General features: G+C 35.7%; 2 protein-coding genes across 2 annotated transcripts; both read left to right on the forward strand.

The window, feature by feature from the left end:
• On the forward strand, positions 7467–10286 carry LOC109713220 (glucan endo-1,3-beta-glucosidase 8-like). The gene is made up of 2 exons (XM_020237218.1): positions 7467–8172; positions 9011–10286. Exons 1-2 carry the CDS (start codon positions 7844–7846, stop codon positions 10116–10118), a joined length of 1437 nt encoding a protein of 478 aa, XP_020092807.1. The 5' UTR covers positions 7467–7843; the 3' UTR covers positions 10119–10286.
• LOC109713491 lies at positions 11105–14577 on the forward strand. The gene is made up of 7 exons (XM_020237601.1): positions 11105–11485; positions 11581–11657; positions 12225–12359; positions 13167–13221; positions 13392–13479; positions 13997–14095; positions 14176–14577. Exons 1-7 carry the CDS (start codon positions 11130–11132, stop codon positions 14299–14301), a joined length of 936 nt encoding a protein of 311 aa, XP_020093190.1. The 5' UTR covers positions 11105–11129; the 3' UTR covers positions 14302–14577.

Consider the following 14580-nt stretch of genomic DNA (forward strand, 5'->3'; position numbering starts at 1 on the left):
TTTAACTCTCTTAATTTGTTGGGCCTAACCATCGGTTAAAATGTTCTGATCGAGTTAAAAATTTNATATAGCTAGGCTGGTATACTATCGGTAGTATGGAGACCACCGTGCTATCAAGTTGTTTTTAATATTGCGGCTTCCTAATCGACGATCGGCTCCATTAGACTTGATTTACATTATTGAAAGTATTTGAAAGCTAAATTTCATGATTTTTTGATATTATTTGCCTAGTGATCAAAAGGTTTCAAAATTGACAATTTTAATGGTAGATGTGATACATTTGTGAATTTAACGGTATAAAATAATCCAAATCTGATGAAATTTTTATAGAAAATTCTATTTACTATTTAGAGTAAGATCAGTACATCTGATCTTAAATTCAAGTCTTTTATCATTATTTTTTATGAGATTTTTATTTTCAGTCGTTCATTTTTAGACTATTCGTTTGATAGGTAAATGATACTGAAAGATTATGAAATTTAGTTTTCAAATACTTTCAATAGTGTAGAGCAAGTTTAACGAAACCGATCGTCGATTTGAAAGCTAGACCATTGAAAAAACTTGATAGCACGAAGGCCTTCGTGCTACCGATAGTATACCAGCCTAGCTCTCTCTCTTTTTCTATATATATATATTGTTATTAAAATCCAACACAAACACGTGGGAGCAAATCTTTTTTTTTTTTTTTTTCCCTCCGCTTGACCTAGCTTTGAAAATAGTTTTATTATTCGGCAAGAGGTTTGGAAAAAAAAAAATGCTTTTAACATCTTCATGATTTAAAGTAGTACTACTTAAACATCAGTTACTTATAAATTTAAAAAGACCGAAAACCAGTTCTCATTTTATTCATTTTATTTCCTTCACCGGAAAATTCAGTTTTTTGATCGATTACCACCTATAACCTAACTTGTGAGAAAGGGACCCAGTTTGGTGATTCAGATTAGAAATTAATTCATAAATTAACCAACTTGGAATGTGGGTTCGATTGATTTAATTTCTTAGCTTAATTATTGATTCGTACACAAATCATTAGGTAAACCAAAAGTACAAAATAATTGGAGGTAACAAAGAAAAAAAAAAAAAAACGTGATGTCACAATAGAAATATAGATCATTAAGGTTTTATTTGATGCATGATAATTTGCAAAGATGTGACAAGCTATCAACTGGCCTTAAAAGCTAGCAGCTAATATGTCACGATCTGATCGAAAGGGAATGATGTTACCTTTTTTTTTATTGAGAATTGGATGATATTAGTTGATTAAAATTATAAATTTTATTAAATTTGTTGGTAAGTTTATCAGATTAAAAAAATTAAAGTTTGTGTTATTAGGATGCTATTCCATATTATTTAAGTAACTAAATATAGCCACAATTGATGTGAGTTCCAAATTCTTCGATACATGGCATTTCTAATTTTAAAGAACCTTTAAAAAATTCAACTTTAAAGACTTTTTTTTGGGTTAAAAAAAGTATAAAATTTCGAGACTTTTAATGCGTGTCAAATTGTAAGGTAACCTACCAAAGAGCCTCTTAAATCTTTGAGCGATCTTGATTTTGTTTTTACTTATTATCTTATCAAAATTATCTACTTCAGCCGAAACTTCATTGCTACTTTTAATATTAAAATCCAAAAAAAAAAAAAATCAAATCTTTGAAAATAGAGACAAAGCTGGTATATGACAGCGGATCAGAGGCTCCTTAGCGAGGCGTCGTTGTGGAGCTCTCCGCTGAAGGTTTTACTAAACCTCGACCTATTACGCTAGACTTTGGAGGGTACCTCTTGTTCTAGAGATCGATTCGGAGGGAGCAAAAAAAACATAGGGGGTTCGCATTGATAAATAAAAAGAAAAAAAAAAAAAAGAATCCTCTTAGATGGATGCAAAAATTTTAGCTTGGGCCTTGGCCCGGCCCAAATTTTTGGGCCTTGGGTCCGCCGTCGAGCTGTTATATGCAATGTTGTTTTTTTTTTTTAAAAAAAAAAAACAAAAAACCAAAAAAAAAGCAGCAGCAGCAACAACAGCAACAATATCCGCAACACGGATTTGGCTCATTATGAAGAGCCCAAAACAATGGATATATGTTTCTCCGAGTTTTACTAAGTTTGCAAACAAATTATATTTGAGTGGAATTATTGTGATCTAAAAGATGTTTTTTTTTTTGTTTCTTTTTTTTGAGAGAGATAGGTAGCACGCTACCCGATTCGTTTAACTTAGCTGGAAATGTGAATAAATTAGGATTCGAACTTGGGTCTTGGATACCAACCATCAAAACTTTTGCCACTTGCTCTATGGACGGTCGGTTCTAAAAGATGTGTTATTACTTATGGAAACATGTTTTGACATGGTAGAGCTTAAAACTGGGGCAATGAACTAAGAACTTAAAAAGAGCCATTATCATTATAGTGCAAAATTGGCAAAATGGACGAACCTTGTTCAGCAAACTCAAAACCATTCTCTAATAACAAGGGAAGAGTTAATTATAAAAGTGAGGCTTCGTTTAGGAGCGGTTTTCTGATAAATAAACAATTTGATAAGCTTTCCGATCTACCCCATGTTCGAAGTCTTAAAATATGTTTGAACAGGCGATTATAGACCTGAGTTGTCCAATAAGCAAGATATAGATTCGGTTTCTCGAAATCGAAAAATATTTCAGAAAATAATTTTCTAGCTAGAAATATAGTTTCCACTGAGATTTGATTATCATCTTATAGATTTTTTTAATTTAAAGAATAAAAAATTTTAAATTTTAAAATTAAAAAATATAAAAAAAAATTTATTTTTGAAAAAAAGAATAAACTTGTAATAATTTTCTAGAAACCAAACATTTTAGCAAACCAAAAAATGGAAAGGAGCGGAAGATGACATTGACGCGTACATGAATGCGATTAATTTTAAGTCGCAGGACACGCTTGGAAAGCGACTCTTCTTCTTTTCTATCCCCACCTAACCTAATTAATAACGTTAGTGTGGCCAAAATCTGTTGATTTGTGAACTCAACACGGCTCTCCCTTTCACATTTATTAAGAAATTTCTCAATTTGCAAATGTACAAATTGATTTTAGTGTGAACAAGAATCCAATTGCACTGTTGCATGAGTTTATAACATGTTCTTTTTTCTTTTTTTTTTTTTAAAGCAAAGTTTAACGATATTCTGATCCGTTATTTGTCACATCCAATATCATAGCAAATCATTCGACCAAAATGCTGTTATAATTGTGCAGTACTAAACTTGTTATGATCTCGTTAGTTATTTTTTTTAGCAGTATCAGTATATATAATTATAGTAGAATTAATTTTGAATTATTTCAATTCAACTTATTGGATAGATGAGATGTTTTTTGTTTTTTTTAAGAGGCATGAGCTTAATTTGATAGGAATACAATTTCGAAATGATTTTTAAACATCACCCCAATATCTATACATATACATTATTTCTTCTAAAGTTGCCACGTGATAATTTTTTCTCCATGGTTGAGTGTGGATTCCATTCCGAACCAGCTCAAGTCTTTCCTTTTCTCATTTCGTCGGCTGTTATCTTCGTTCATCAGCAAGATGAATCTCATTTTTTATCATTTCATCGTCGTTTTCTTTTTTTTTTTTATCGACATTTTTTATTTTTTTTAAATTATTTATCCATTGTATCATGCGGATTACTACGCATGACATGAAATGAGAAACACAAATCAAATAAACCCTTCTAAACAACTAATTAAAGGGGGAGGCATTGCGTGGATAGCATTTAAACACTGCTTCAACATGTGTCCAATTTCTTTCTTTTTTTAAAAAAAATTAATAATTGAAACATTATTATGTGTTCTTTGTGAGAGCAACCTAAACTCTATTTTAATATAGGTCTCATCATTTCAAACTCTGCAACATATTTCAAAAGAGAACAAGACACATTTGACTACAAATATAAAATTTTGTACTGTGTATATTAAAGTGACTGTTGAACAAACACATATAAAGAAAGGTATGAATAATGCTTGATTTCAAAATCTATAAATAGTTTGCTGTCCATATCAACATAGACCACAATGTTTTTTGATTTACACCTAAAACATAGTTTTTTTTAAGTTCAAATAATTTTGCCAACTAATACATAAAATAACAAAGTTTTGACTATTGATGATATAGTCTAAAATGTCCCACATCTACAAAATTAAGTTTTTGTTTATGTAATTTGTAAGAAACTGAGAGTTCTGATTATTGTGAAAATACTCGGGCAAAATTTGGGAGAATTTATTTGCCCAGGTTTGATTGTAATTTTAAAATTATTCATAAACTTTCAGTTGTAGCAATTAAATTTCTAAATTTTGACTGAATTAATGTACCTAGCACACTTGGATATGAATTTAGTGGTTGATATTTGAGATTTCAAATTTGAAGGCTATTTTTTTATACTTTTTTAGTTGAGTTTATTTTTTAAAAAAATAAAGAAGCGGGTAATGTGCTTCATTTTCTTTTTTTTTTAAACAAATCTCTAAATTTGATGTAGTATGAATTCATGATCAGAGTTTTACGTTATTTGAACTAAGTAAAGTTTGATTATTTTTGCAACAATCTATTTATGAAAGGACTTATTTATTATACATAGTAGGAATTCGTATTTAAATAGTTATAATTAACAAAGTACTGCTACAGGTCTCTCAAAATGTTATCGTTATACATTATAAAAAAAAAAATTGATTGATGTACGAATTTCAAAACTGTTAAAGCGCAAAACTCAATGTTCTAAAATTCAGAACTGAATACGAACCCGGAAAACTTTTGGGTCACAATTCAACTACCGATGATTTGACCAGTGGAATCAATGACGTCAAAATGAGAGTATAAATAATAAATTTATAATTTTTAAGTATAAAAATAAAGAGGATAAATAATTGTATTTTTTTAAGAAAATTAAAAGTCTAAAACAGACCGATTGAACTATTTGATCAATAATTTATGATTAGTGATAAGCAGGCTGGTCCACTAATTTATCGGTTAAATCGTGAGTTCAAACGAATCAATACGAATTCTAAAATTGTTCAATTTTGTATTTTTCAAAATCACCACGTTATATTGATTGAGACCATTTCTTTTATATATATATATATATTCTTGGCATTATCCGTATAAATACACCTAACACGTGGCGCGGGCTCAGCTGGGCCCCACGCGAATCGTCGTTACAGCTCTTTTCCCAAATCGAATCGGAATCCACTCAGGGGCATTTTCGTAAATTCGCGGCCCAACGGCTTGCCCATCATTTTCGAGCTCGAGGGCATCGGATGACGGGGATTTGTCGCGGCCGAGGCGCCGACCATCTCAGATGGCGGAGTCGCGGACAAACACGCCTTTACGGGTAAAGTTACCAAAATGCCCCCAAACCTCTACATTATTTACGACAATGCCATCCGGTTTACTTGAAATTACGGAAATGCCCTCCATCTGCCCAGCTCCGTCCTCTGGGAGAAATTATTGGGTGGACGTGATCCTCTTAAGAAGATCTTGAAAGGGTAAATTAAATTTTTGGTCCTCAAACTATGCGCTACTTAATAGATTAGTCCTTAAAATTTAATTTCGACGGTAGATATGAGATATTTTCTTATTTAATAGTGTAAAACTATTCAAATTAATTAAATTTTTGTTAAAAATTTTTTAAAACTATTTATATATCTATACTCTCGATCTTGATTATAAAAATTCTATCATTATTTTTTAAAGGATATTCATTTTCATCCGTTTATTTTTACGCTCACTTGATGGATAAGAGAACAATATCAAAAAATTATGAAATTTGATTTCTAGATGCTTCAAGTGGTGTAGATCATTTTTAACGGTGCTGATTGTTGAAAACAAATGGATGGCAATGGAGTTCGTTTGCTACCGATTGTATTCCAGCTCAATTCGTAAGATTATCTCTAATATATATATATATATATATATATATATATATATATATATATATATATATATATTTATTTATTTATTTATTTATTTAAAAATTTTTTAATCATGTAAGCTTAGTTTTTGTTTAAAATTATTCTTTTCAACTATTATAGTTGAATCTCCTTATACAGTTTTAATTGCGGCAGTTAAATTTCAACGTATCAAACCAAATGCGGAATTTGAAATGATATGTATTTACAGCTGCTGCAGTAGAGTTGCAAACACCCCCGTGGAGCCAATGAGGTAGTTTTTCGGTGATATGATGGACGAGGTCCAGGGAAAACAAGTGAGCGTAATTTGACCCGATCACCTCGCACATGGGCATGGAGGTGGTTTGAGATCCCCGCAACGCGTGCCACGTCGCCCCACTCAGGTCATTTGCAAATTACAACAACACCCTGGCAAATTCCAAAATTTCTATCGTACACCTATTTAAGGAGAGTGCTCCACCAGTGCTGTTCCTCTCCCAGTGGAAACTTTTTCTCTCCACCTCCTTTTTTTTTTTTTTATTTTCCTTTTGATCTCTTTTATTTTCTCTCTGTAGAGGAAAAGGGTTAAGTAAACTCAAAAGCTCCTCCTTTTTATTCAGCTATGAGTTCGCTAAAACCTCAGATTATACCCTTTACAGCAACATAGTTGGCTTTTGGGGAGTTTACTTCTTTGCTTCTTCTTTGTACCATTCCCCTGCGAAAAAGAGGCAAAAAAATCCGATTTTTTGAACTGTGTTTTGTTTATAAAGCAATGGTACAAAGATATTTGAGCTCTTCTGTTGAATTTGGTATATTCCTCATTATTTTCAGTCACAATTTGAGAATCACCTCATATTAAGATTACTTTAAGGGTGCGTTTGATTCACGCTATCTTTTAAAGATTCCTAGTAATCCAATGGGAATAAAAAAATATGACGGTGTTTGGCTAAACGCACTAAGTAATCTAGTTGGTAATATTGGATTAACTTGGGAATAAGATTCACCCCAAAGTACTAATCTCATTCCCTTGAGAGAGGGTGGGTATCTTCATATTAATGGATTGGGGTAATCATAATATGTCTAATCTCTTTCTTTCGTCCTACCCGCCGACTAATTGATATTATTTTTCTTTACAGTCTAACCTTATATCTCTCTCTAAACTTATTTTTCTCTCTAAAATTCAACTTTTTTTTCTCTCTCTAAACTAAGCTTTCTCTCTCTCTCTCTCTCTAAAATTTCAACTCTCTCACTCCCTCTAATTTCGACTATATTTTTCTTTCTATTTTTTTAATTATGCTCTCTCTCTCTAACTTATACTCTCTCTCCCTTTTTTCTAAAAAGATGTTGAAACTTTTGGTAATATTATCTAAAATTAATTAAATAAATAAATTAATTAATTGTATATTTTTTGTAATATTAAATAACATGGCTAATTAATATTACCGTGCGAACCAAACACAGGAATTCCACGTTCTTAGTAATAGGATGAATAGGAATAAGATTCTCGGATATCTTTTATTCCTAGTAATCTTTCATAATGCGAACCAAACGCACCCTAAGTAGTTTGTGAATCCTGAGGCTATATTCTTATAGGAAAAGTTGGTTCTTTTTGTGGTTCTTGGTTTTTCTCATTGTTTTCTCATCTGGGTTATCCTTTGTCTCTGTCCTTATCTTCTTGATAAAGATATATCCCCACTAGACTAATCCCTTTATTTTATTGTGCCCACTTTAATTGCCAATCTCAATCCAATTTGCTCCTTCCCAGTTGAATTCAAAGGAGTATTATTCTCCAATCTATATATTCTATTCATTTCATACTTTGCTGCTTCTTTGAAACTTGGCTCTTGATACACTTATTAGCTTCTTCTCCTACATATTCTCCCCTCAATCCTTGTAAAGTTCCCATTTTTAGCCCAACAAGCCTTTCATTTGGCCAAAAATGTCTGTTTTCCGATTGTTGGTATGTCTCTTCGCAATCGGGCTTTCGCGGCCGACGGCCGAAGGCCTCGGAATGAACTGGGGGACGATGGCGACGCACCCGCTGCCGCCGAAGATTGTGGTTCAGCTGTTGAAGGACAATGGGATTAAGAATGTTAAGCTGTTTGATGCTGATGCCTCCACTATGAGTGCCCTGGCTGGGAGTGGTATCGAGGTGATGGTTGCGATTCCGAACAATATGCTCGGCATGATGACCGATTACGATACCGCGAGGCAGTGGGTCGACCGGAATGTCACTCGGTACAATTTCGATGGGGGAGTAACCATCAAGTGAGTTCCGACCCATGAGGATTCAATTCGGTTCGATTTGGTTCGATTCTAGTTTTAACACTCTCTAAGTTTCGTCAATGTTAACAAGTATGCTTGCTTTCATAGAATTCGCTTGCGAATGTTGCTTTGTGAATATTTCTTGTTATGTGCAGGTTATTCCATTTACAATTATCAGTACAAAGAATTCTACTAAGAATTACACAATTAGCAGTTCTGAAAATAGATTTGTATGTGGTATGTGCAACTCATGATACAGGGTTTAAGGGACAATCACGAGATTTGAGCTTTTCCAGCGTCGGAGGGGGGTCGTAAACATTACGCGAAATTGCAATTCAGAGTGCTCATTAAGAATTATATCCTACTGAGTAACTAAGCTTCATCTGATTGTGCTTTTCGTGTAAAATCGAATAAGGGGAAAAAGTAGGAACTTTTGAATAGGTCGGTTGCACTGTTAATGTGGGAAGTAGTAGAGAAAAAAAAACGAAGATCATTAAGGTAAGAAACTCTTTTGCATTTTTCGACAAATATTGTTTTCATCTTGTGGAAGGTACTGTTGCAAAGTTACTCGGAACAAACGTCGGAATTCATTTTCGGTGATTTAGTTGGAAATATGCAGTCGAGAGGTTCATGTTTGTTCTTTGTTGTGTATTCGTTGTCTAAGATAAATATTTGCAGTTACTGCCTAAGAAAAGATCAAAATAGCAATCGACTACGTCTAAGAACTGTGAATCAGTTCCTATGATTTTACTGGATATTAGGAATAATGTGCCAAATGCTTACAATTATTCTCTCCAAGATGTGAATGAAATGATTAGTTCTTTTTGCTTTGTTTTCGCAGATATGTCGCCGTTGGAAATGAGCCGTTCCTCACCTCATACAATGGTTCGTTCTTGAATGTGACCTTCCCCGCCCTGCAGAACATCCAGAATGCGCTTAACGAGGCTGGCGTTGGCGACACCATAAAGGCCACCGTCCCGCTCAACGCCGACGTGTACAACTCCCCTTCTAGCAACCCCGTTCCGTCAGCTGGCCGGTTCCGTTCCAACATCAATGATCTCATGACCCAAATCGTCGTGTTTCTCAACCAAAGCAACGCGCCCTTCACCGTCAACATATACCCTTTCCTAAGCCTTTACGACAACCCGAACTTTCCTTTCGACTACGCCTTCTTCGACGGGACGAGCAACCCCGTAATGGATAATGGGATAGCGTACACCAACGTGTTCGACGCCAACTTTGACACTTTGGTCTCCGCTCTAAAAGCGGTGGGGCTCGGCAATTTACCGATAATTGTCGGTGAGGTTGGTTGGCCAACCGACGGTGACATAAATGCGAAGGCGTCCTATGCACAAAGGTTCTACAACGGTCTTTTAAAGCGTCTAGCTTCGAACACGGGGACGCCTCTTCGCCCCAACCAGTACATAGAAGTCTATCTATTTAGCCTAATCGACGAAGACGCGAAGAGCATTCAACCGGGAAACTTCGAGCGCCACTGGGGGATTCTAAGGTACGACGGACAGCCCAAGTTTACGATGGATCTTTCCGGTCAAGGGCAAAACAAAATGCTCGTGCCCGCGAAGGGTGTGCAATACTTGCCTCGAACTTGGTGCGTATTCAACGCGAATGCGCAGGACGTAAGTAAGTTAGGGGATAACATAAACTATGCTTGCACATTTTCGGATTGCACTTCGCTCGGCTACGGATCTACCTGTAATGGATTGGATACAAATGGGAATGCATCTTATGCCTTCAACATGTATTTCCAAGTTCAGAACCAAAAGGATCAGAGCTGTTATTTTCAAGGGCTCGCGATGGAGACGACGCAGAACCCCTCGACGGCCAATTGCAATTTTACCATACAGATAGTTTCACCTGCTTCATCTCAATTTCTCGCGCCATTATTCGCAGTATTTGTATCATTAGTGATTGCGTTGTTGTTGCAGTAGTTAGTTTAGAGCAGTTGTAGAAATCAAGCATTAGTGGTTGGTGATTTGATTTTGTTTTTGTTTTTGTTTTTGTTTTTTGGGCAGATACTTGTATGAGAGATTGTGTTGTATTGTTATTGTTTAGAATTATAGTGAATAAAGTTTCAGATGGATACATTTTATGACGAAGTAAGAGTAAAAGATCTCTGTGTTCTCAGTGCTGACTAAGTCATTACATCATACTCCGAATTTAATCCATCGATCATTTCTTCCTTTCTTGTTAATTTATTTTTAAGATAAAATTGTGATGTAATTGAATCGCATGTTTTGTAATTACAAGTAGTTCTAGTAGTAATTAGTGAGAAGCAGGGTACTCAGTTGCTAAGATTTTTTTTTAAAATATATTTGGAACAAGTTGGCCTCTTTAACTATATATGAAGCATTTATTGTTGGACAATTAATTTTAGGCTAAATTATAATTAGTGATCCATTTTGGTATTCAAACTTTAAATTATTATAATTTCTAGCTCGAATTTAGTAAACTATTGTAATAAAATACCACAATCTTATTTAGTTAACTATATATTAATGTATCGCTGATGTGAAAATGATGTGCTTTCTTAATTATTGTTATATTATCAATCATAATGTTGTTATATCATTTTCGCATTATTAACACAGCAACATTTTGTCAATTAAATTATGTTACGTGACTGACAATAATTTTGAAAAATAAATATAAAATTATAAATAAGAATTTTGAAAATCAAAATGTCACGTAGCTCATAATTTTTCCGGCGTTGGATTTTTCGTTACTCACGGTAAACTAGAAGCAAGCCCGAGATTTTCTTAGTAAGCCCATTAAGCCTATTAAGCCCATTAATTTTGGGCAGGCCGAGCCGGGCCGGGATGGACCGGACCAGACCGGGCCGGGCTATTTGTGCCACTTCAACTACTTAAGAGATCGCGAAGTAAAGCTATAAATACCCATTTCTACTCCAACAATGGCGTAGAACCTTATCGTAACCCCCGATGCTTCTGGGAACTATGGAAGTGACCTCCCCCATCTCCTTCGCCTCCCCGAAACCCCATTTCCCCTTCATTCTCTCCTCCCCTTCCTCCTCCTCCTCCTCCTCCTCCTCCTCCTCTTCTCCCTCCTCCACCTCCTCTCTCCGCCTCAGATTCCCACCTCGGCCATTGACGACCCTCGTCGCCTCCGCACGGAGCTCGCTCCGCCTCTCCTCGCCCCTCGCCGTCGCGGAAACCCTAGAACAAGCCGCGGCGGAAGCTTCACCCTCGCAGCAGCCGCCGCCGCCGCGTGGGGTTCAGCAGAGGATCGATAAGAGCGGGAGGTTTTCTAGCCCCAGAGCCGCGCGGGAGCTTGCTCTGTGAGTTGTGTGCTCTTGAGAGGGCTAGGGGTTTTGTGGTTGGGGTGGTTTCTTAGGGTTTTTGATTGCGATAATTGTGATAATTGTGACTGTAGGTTGATTGCTTATGCGGCGTGCTTGGAAGGGACTGATCCTGTTCGGCTTTTCGACAAGAGAGTGAATGCTAGAAGAGGTTTGTTTACTTCTAGCTATCTATCTGATTAGTGCTTTTGACTAGTTACATGGATATGTTCTTATCTAATTTGGATAATCTTGGATCAAGGATTTGCTTTTCTTTGAAAGAAAATTGAGAAACCCCATGTTTTATAGCTGAATTCTACTTTTGCCATCGCGTGGTTCGGAAGTGAAATTCTTTAATGTCGTGAGGTTTCTGATCAAGTTGCCTTTTGGGCTTGCCATTAAATGCCGCTAAATTGAGCATGGGGTGATCAAGTGTCTCTGTAAAAGCGCTGTAAATGAATGATTGAAATTATCTTTCTTATTTGCAATGATTTAGGGTCTTATGCGGTTATTACATGCTTAATTTTATGGCATTTTAATAGCGAGTCTTAGCTGATGGCATGAAGAGTGACCTTGGAGCGTCTGTTACAATTTGAACCATCGGTATGAAAGTAAATTGGGTTATAATACTAGGGAGTGTCCGAAGGTTTCCCTATTTAATTTGATCAAGGGCTTGTTGCTTATCATTGTCTTTTATTTGTTTGTTTGTATAATTAATACCATGGTACTTTGTCATCAGAGCCTGGATTTGTTTTTGATAAGGCCTCACTCTTAAAGTACGATCACATGAGTTTTGGAGGGGCACCAGTTGAGGTGGGAACAGAAGAAGAGGCAGAGGAGTTGATGCTCCAGAACGAAAGGGATTCAGCTAATGGTATATCAGCTAGTTAAGACTTTGCAGTTCTTTTTGGGAACAACTAAGTTAACTGTCTTTTTTGGAAGCCTCTGCTTTCCCTTTTTCAATTAGGTGGCATTTGTAGATTATAGGTTATGCCAGTTTTGAAAGCATGCATCTTATTCACAATTTCAGGATCTCTTTTCTTTGTTTTCAACCATTCCTTCTATCTTTTGAGAATTCCTCGGCCTTTTTTTTAAAACCTTGTTTTCCCCTTCTGTTAGACTTGTGCACTCATTATTGAGGATTCTTCAGTTAAAAAGAAAGGTTCGCAAGCTTGTCTCTTTGTCTTCTCACAATTGTGTTTACTAGAGCTGATTGGTGGATCATGTCGTAAAGCACTTTGTCAAGACTAACTTGAACAAAGTACAGAATCGATACAAGAAGACATGTTACTCTCTAGAAGATAGGGAAAAGCTAGCCAAATAGAAAAACTCGTTGCAATAAATTCTGTATGTTGTCTCTGTTGGCATTTCTTCCATTTCTAGCTTTAAGTAATGATGCTGAAGAGGCGAGCTAATGGTGTTGACTTGTTTTAAATCAGTCCAGATCGCAAAAGAAAGCATTGGTACCTATATATGTCAGGACAAATAAAAGGCATCTTGATCTGCATTTGTATGCAAGTAGCATCAAGTAAAGCACTCGTTTTTACATTATAGTGAAGGGCCTTACTGCTTGAATTACTCTGTTGGTAGTGGGCACACATATAAAGTATATATATGCTTGTAGCTATTTTATCCGGATTTACTATTAGGAATTCACCTATCTTTTGCTTGTGCTTTCCAGAAGCAGAAGTTCTTTCAGCTCCGCCAAAGCTGGTGTACAATCGATTTGTTCTACGGTATTTCTCTTAGCTTGTAGTCCTATTTTGTGTTTGAATTGGTTAACAAGAATCTTTCATCATCTATTTTGCTTTAGGAAAAGGAAAATTATTATGGTAAATATGGTATTCTACATGCTTTGTTGTCAAACATAAGACCTCATTCAAGTTTGATAATTTACCATTCGCAGTTTCGCGAGGGAAATTTTGGAAGCTGTTGCTAATGGGTGGGATCAGCATGTTCTTGTTATCAACAAAATAACTCCCCAAAATTGGAAGGTTTGGTTTTTCTTTTCCTTTTCTTTGCCCCTCCCACAGTCCCACNTTTGCTCCTCCCCCAGTCCCACCACCCCCACCCCCACCCCCACCTAGAATTCTATCACTTGTGTGTTGTTTTTGATGCTAAGGTTGTGATATGTGAACTTCAGTGGTCACGTCTATGGTCACCATGTCGGCCTCTTATGATTAAAGTGCGGTAAAATGCAAGCAGTTGTTTTGTCCTGTGTTCCTTTACTGCCCTGTGAGGTTCTACATCTTAAGATTAGTGTCATTTATTTTAATTTATTTTGTTATTTTTTTTAACATCTCTCAGTTGTTTTGTCTGTATCACGCGCTTAGCCACGGTTAGTTTTAGAGATATTATTCTAGCATCACTATTAGTTCTTTTTTGTTTTCTGAGATTTATGCTTCCTAGTTTGTTGTTGGCGTACAGTACTATTAGTTATATCAATTTAAGGTTTTTTTTTAATCTTTTTTTTTTATCTTTTTTTAACATCATGGTGAATTCCACTGGCAGGATGAGCCTGCGGCAAGGATATTGGAATTCTGCATTCTTCATCTTGCTATGGCAGAGATAACAGCCAAAGGAACGCGGCACCAAATTGTCATTAATGAGGTAGATTATCCTAATTACTGCGCTTCCATTTTAGTTTCTCGTCGTCATCTCATTCGTGCATATTCATTACTTCATTACAGGCAGTTGATCTTGCAAAGCGTTTCTGCGATGGCGGAGCCCCTCGGATTATCAACGGGTGCCTTCGAACATTTGTGAAAGATTACAGCAACACACCTACTTTTCGGCCTTCAGAACCAACACCTTAAGGCTTCGGAATAGCTTTATACGGCCGAAAACAAAGAATATGAAGACAACAAAGAGAATTATTAAGAATCTCATCCCCTTCGGCAATCGCCAACAGTTTATTACTTGTATTTAACTGTGATGATGACCCTGAGATGGAAATTACATTCTTTATTAGAATGTAACATGTAAGACGTGCTTAGTCAGCTTATTCTTCAGTGTTGTATATCTTAATAGCTTAATATCAGAAAACAATTTTGGTATTTATATGCAATTTTATGTAATTGCAGGTTCTTTCATAT

Source organism: Ananas comosus, linkage group 7 (genome assembly GCF_001540865.1).
Source record: "Ananas comosus cultivar F153 linkage group 7, ASM154086v1, whole genome shotgun sequence".
Lineage (NCBI taxonomy): Eukaryota > Viridiplantae > Streptophyta > Magnoliopsida > Poales > Bromeliaceae > Ananas > Ananas comosus.

Excerpts from the sequence above, each read along its gene's own strand:
- LOC109713220 (XM_020237218.1), top strand. The coding sequence starts at position 7,844 with ATGTCTGTTTTCCGATTGTTGGTATGTCTCTTCGCAATCGGGCTTTCG. Across the intron at positions 8,173-9,010 it reads GATGGGGGAGTAACCATCAA|ATATGTCGCCGTTGGAAATG; the intron begins GTGAGTTCCGAC and ends TTGTTTTCGCAG.
- LOC109713491 (XM_020237601.1), top strand. The coding sequence starts at position 11,130 with ATGCTTCTGGGAACTATGGAAGTGACCTCCCCCATCTCCTTCGCCTCC. Across the intron at positions 12,360-13,166 it reads CGAAAGGGATTCAGCTAATG|AAGCAGAAGTTCTTTCAGCT; the intron begins GTATATCAGCTA and ends TGTGCTTTCCAG. Across the intron at positions 14,096-14,175 it reads ACCAAATTGTCATTAATGAG|GCAGTTGATCTTGCAAAGCG; the intron begins GTAGATTATCCT and ends ACTTCATTACAG.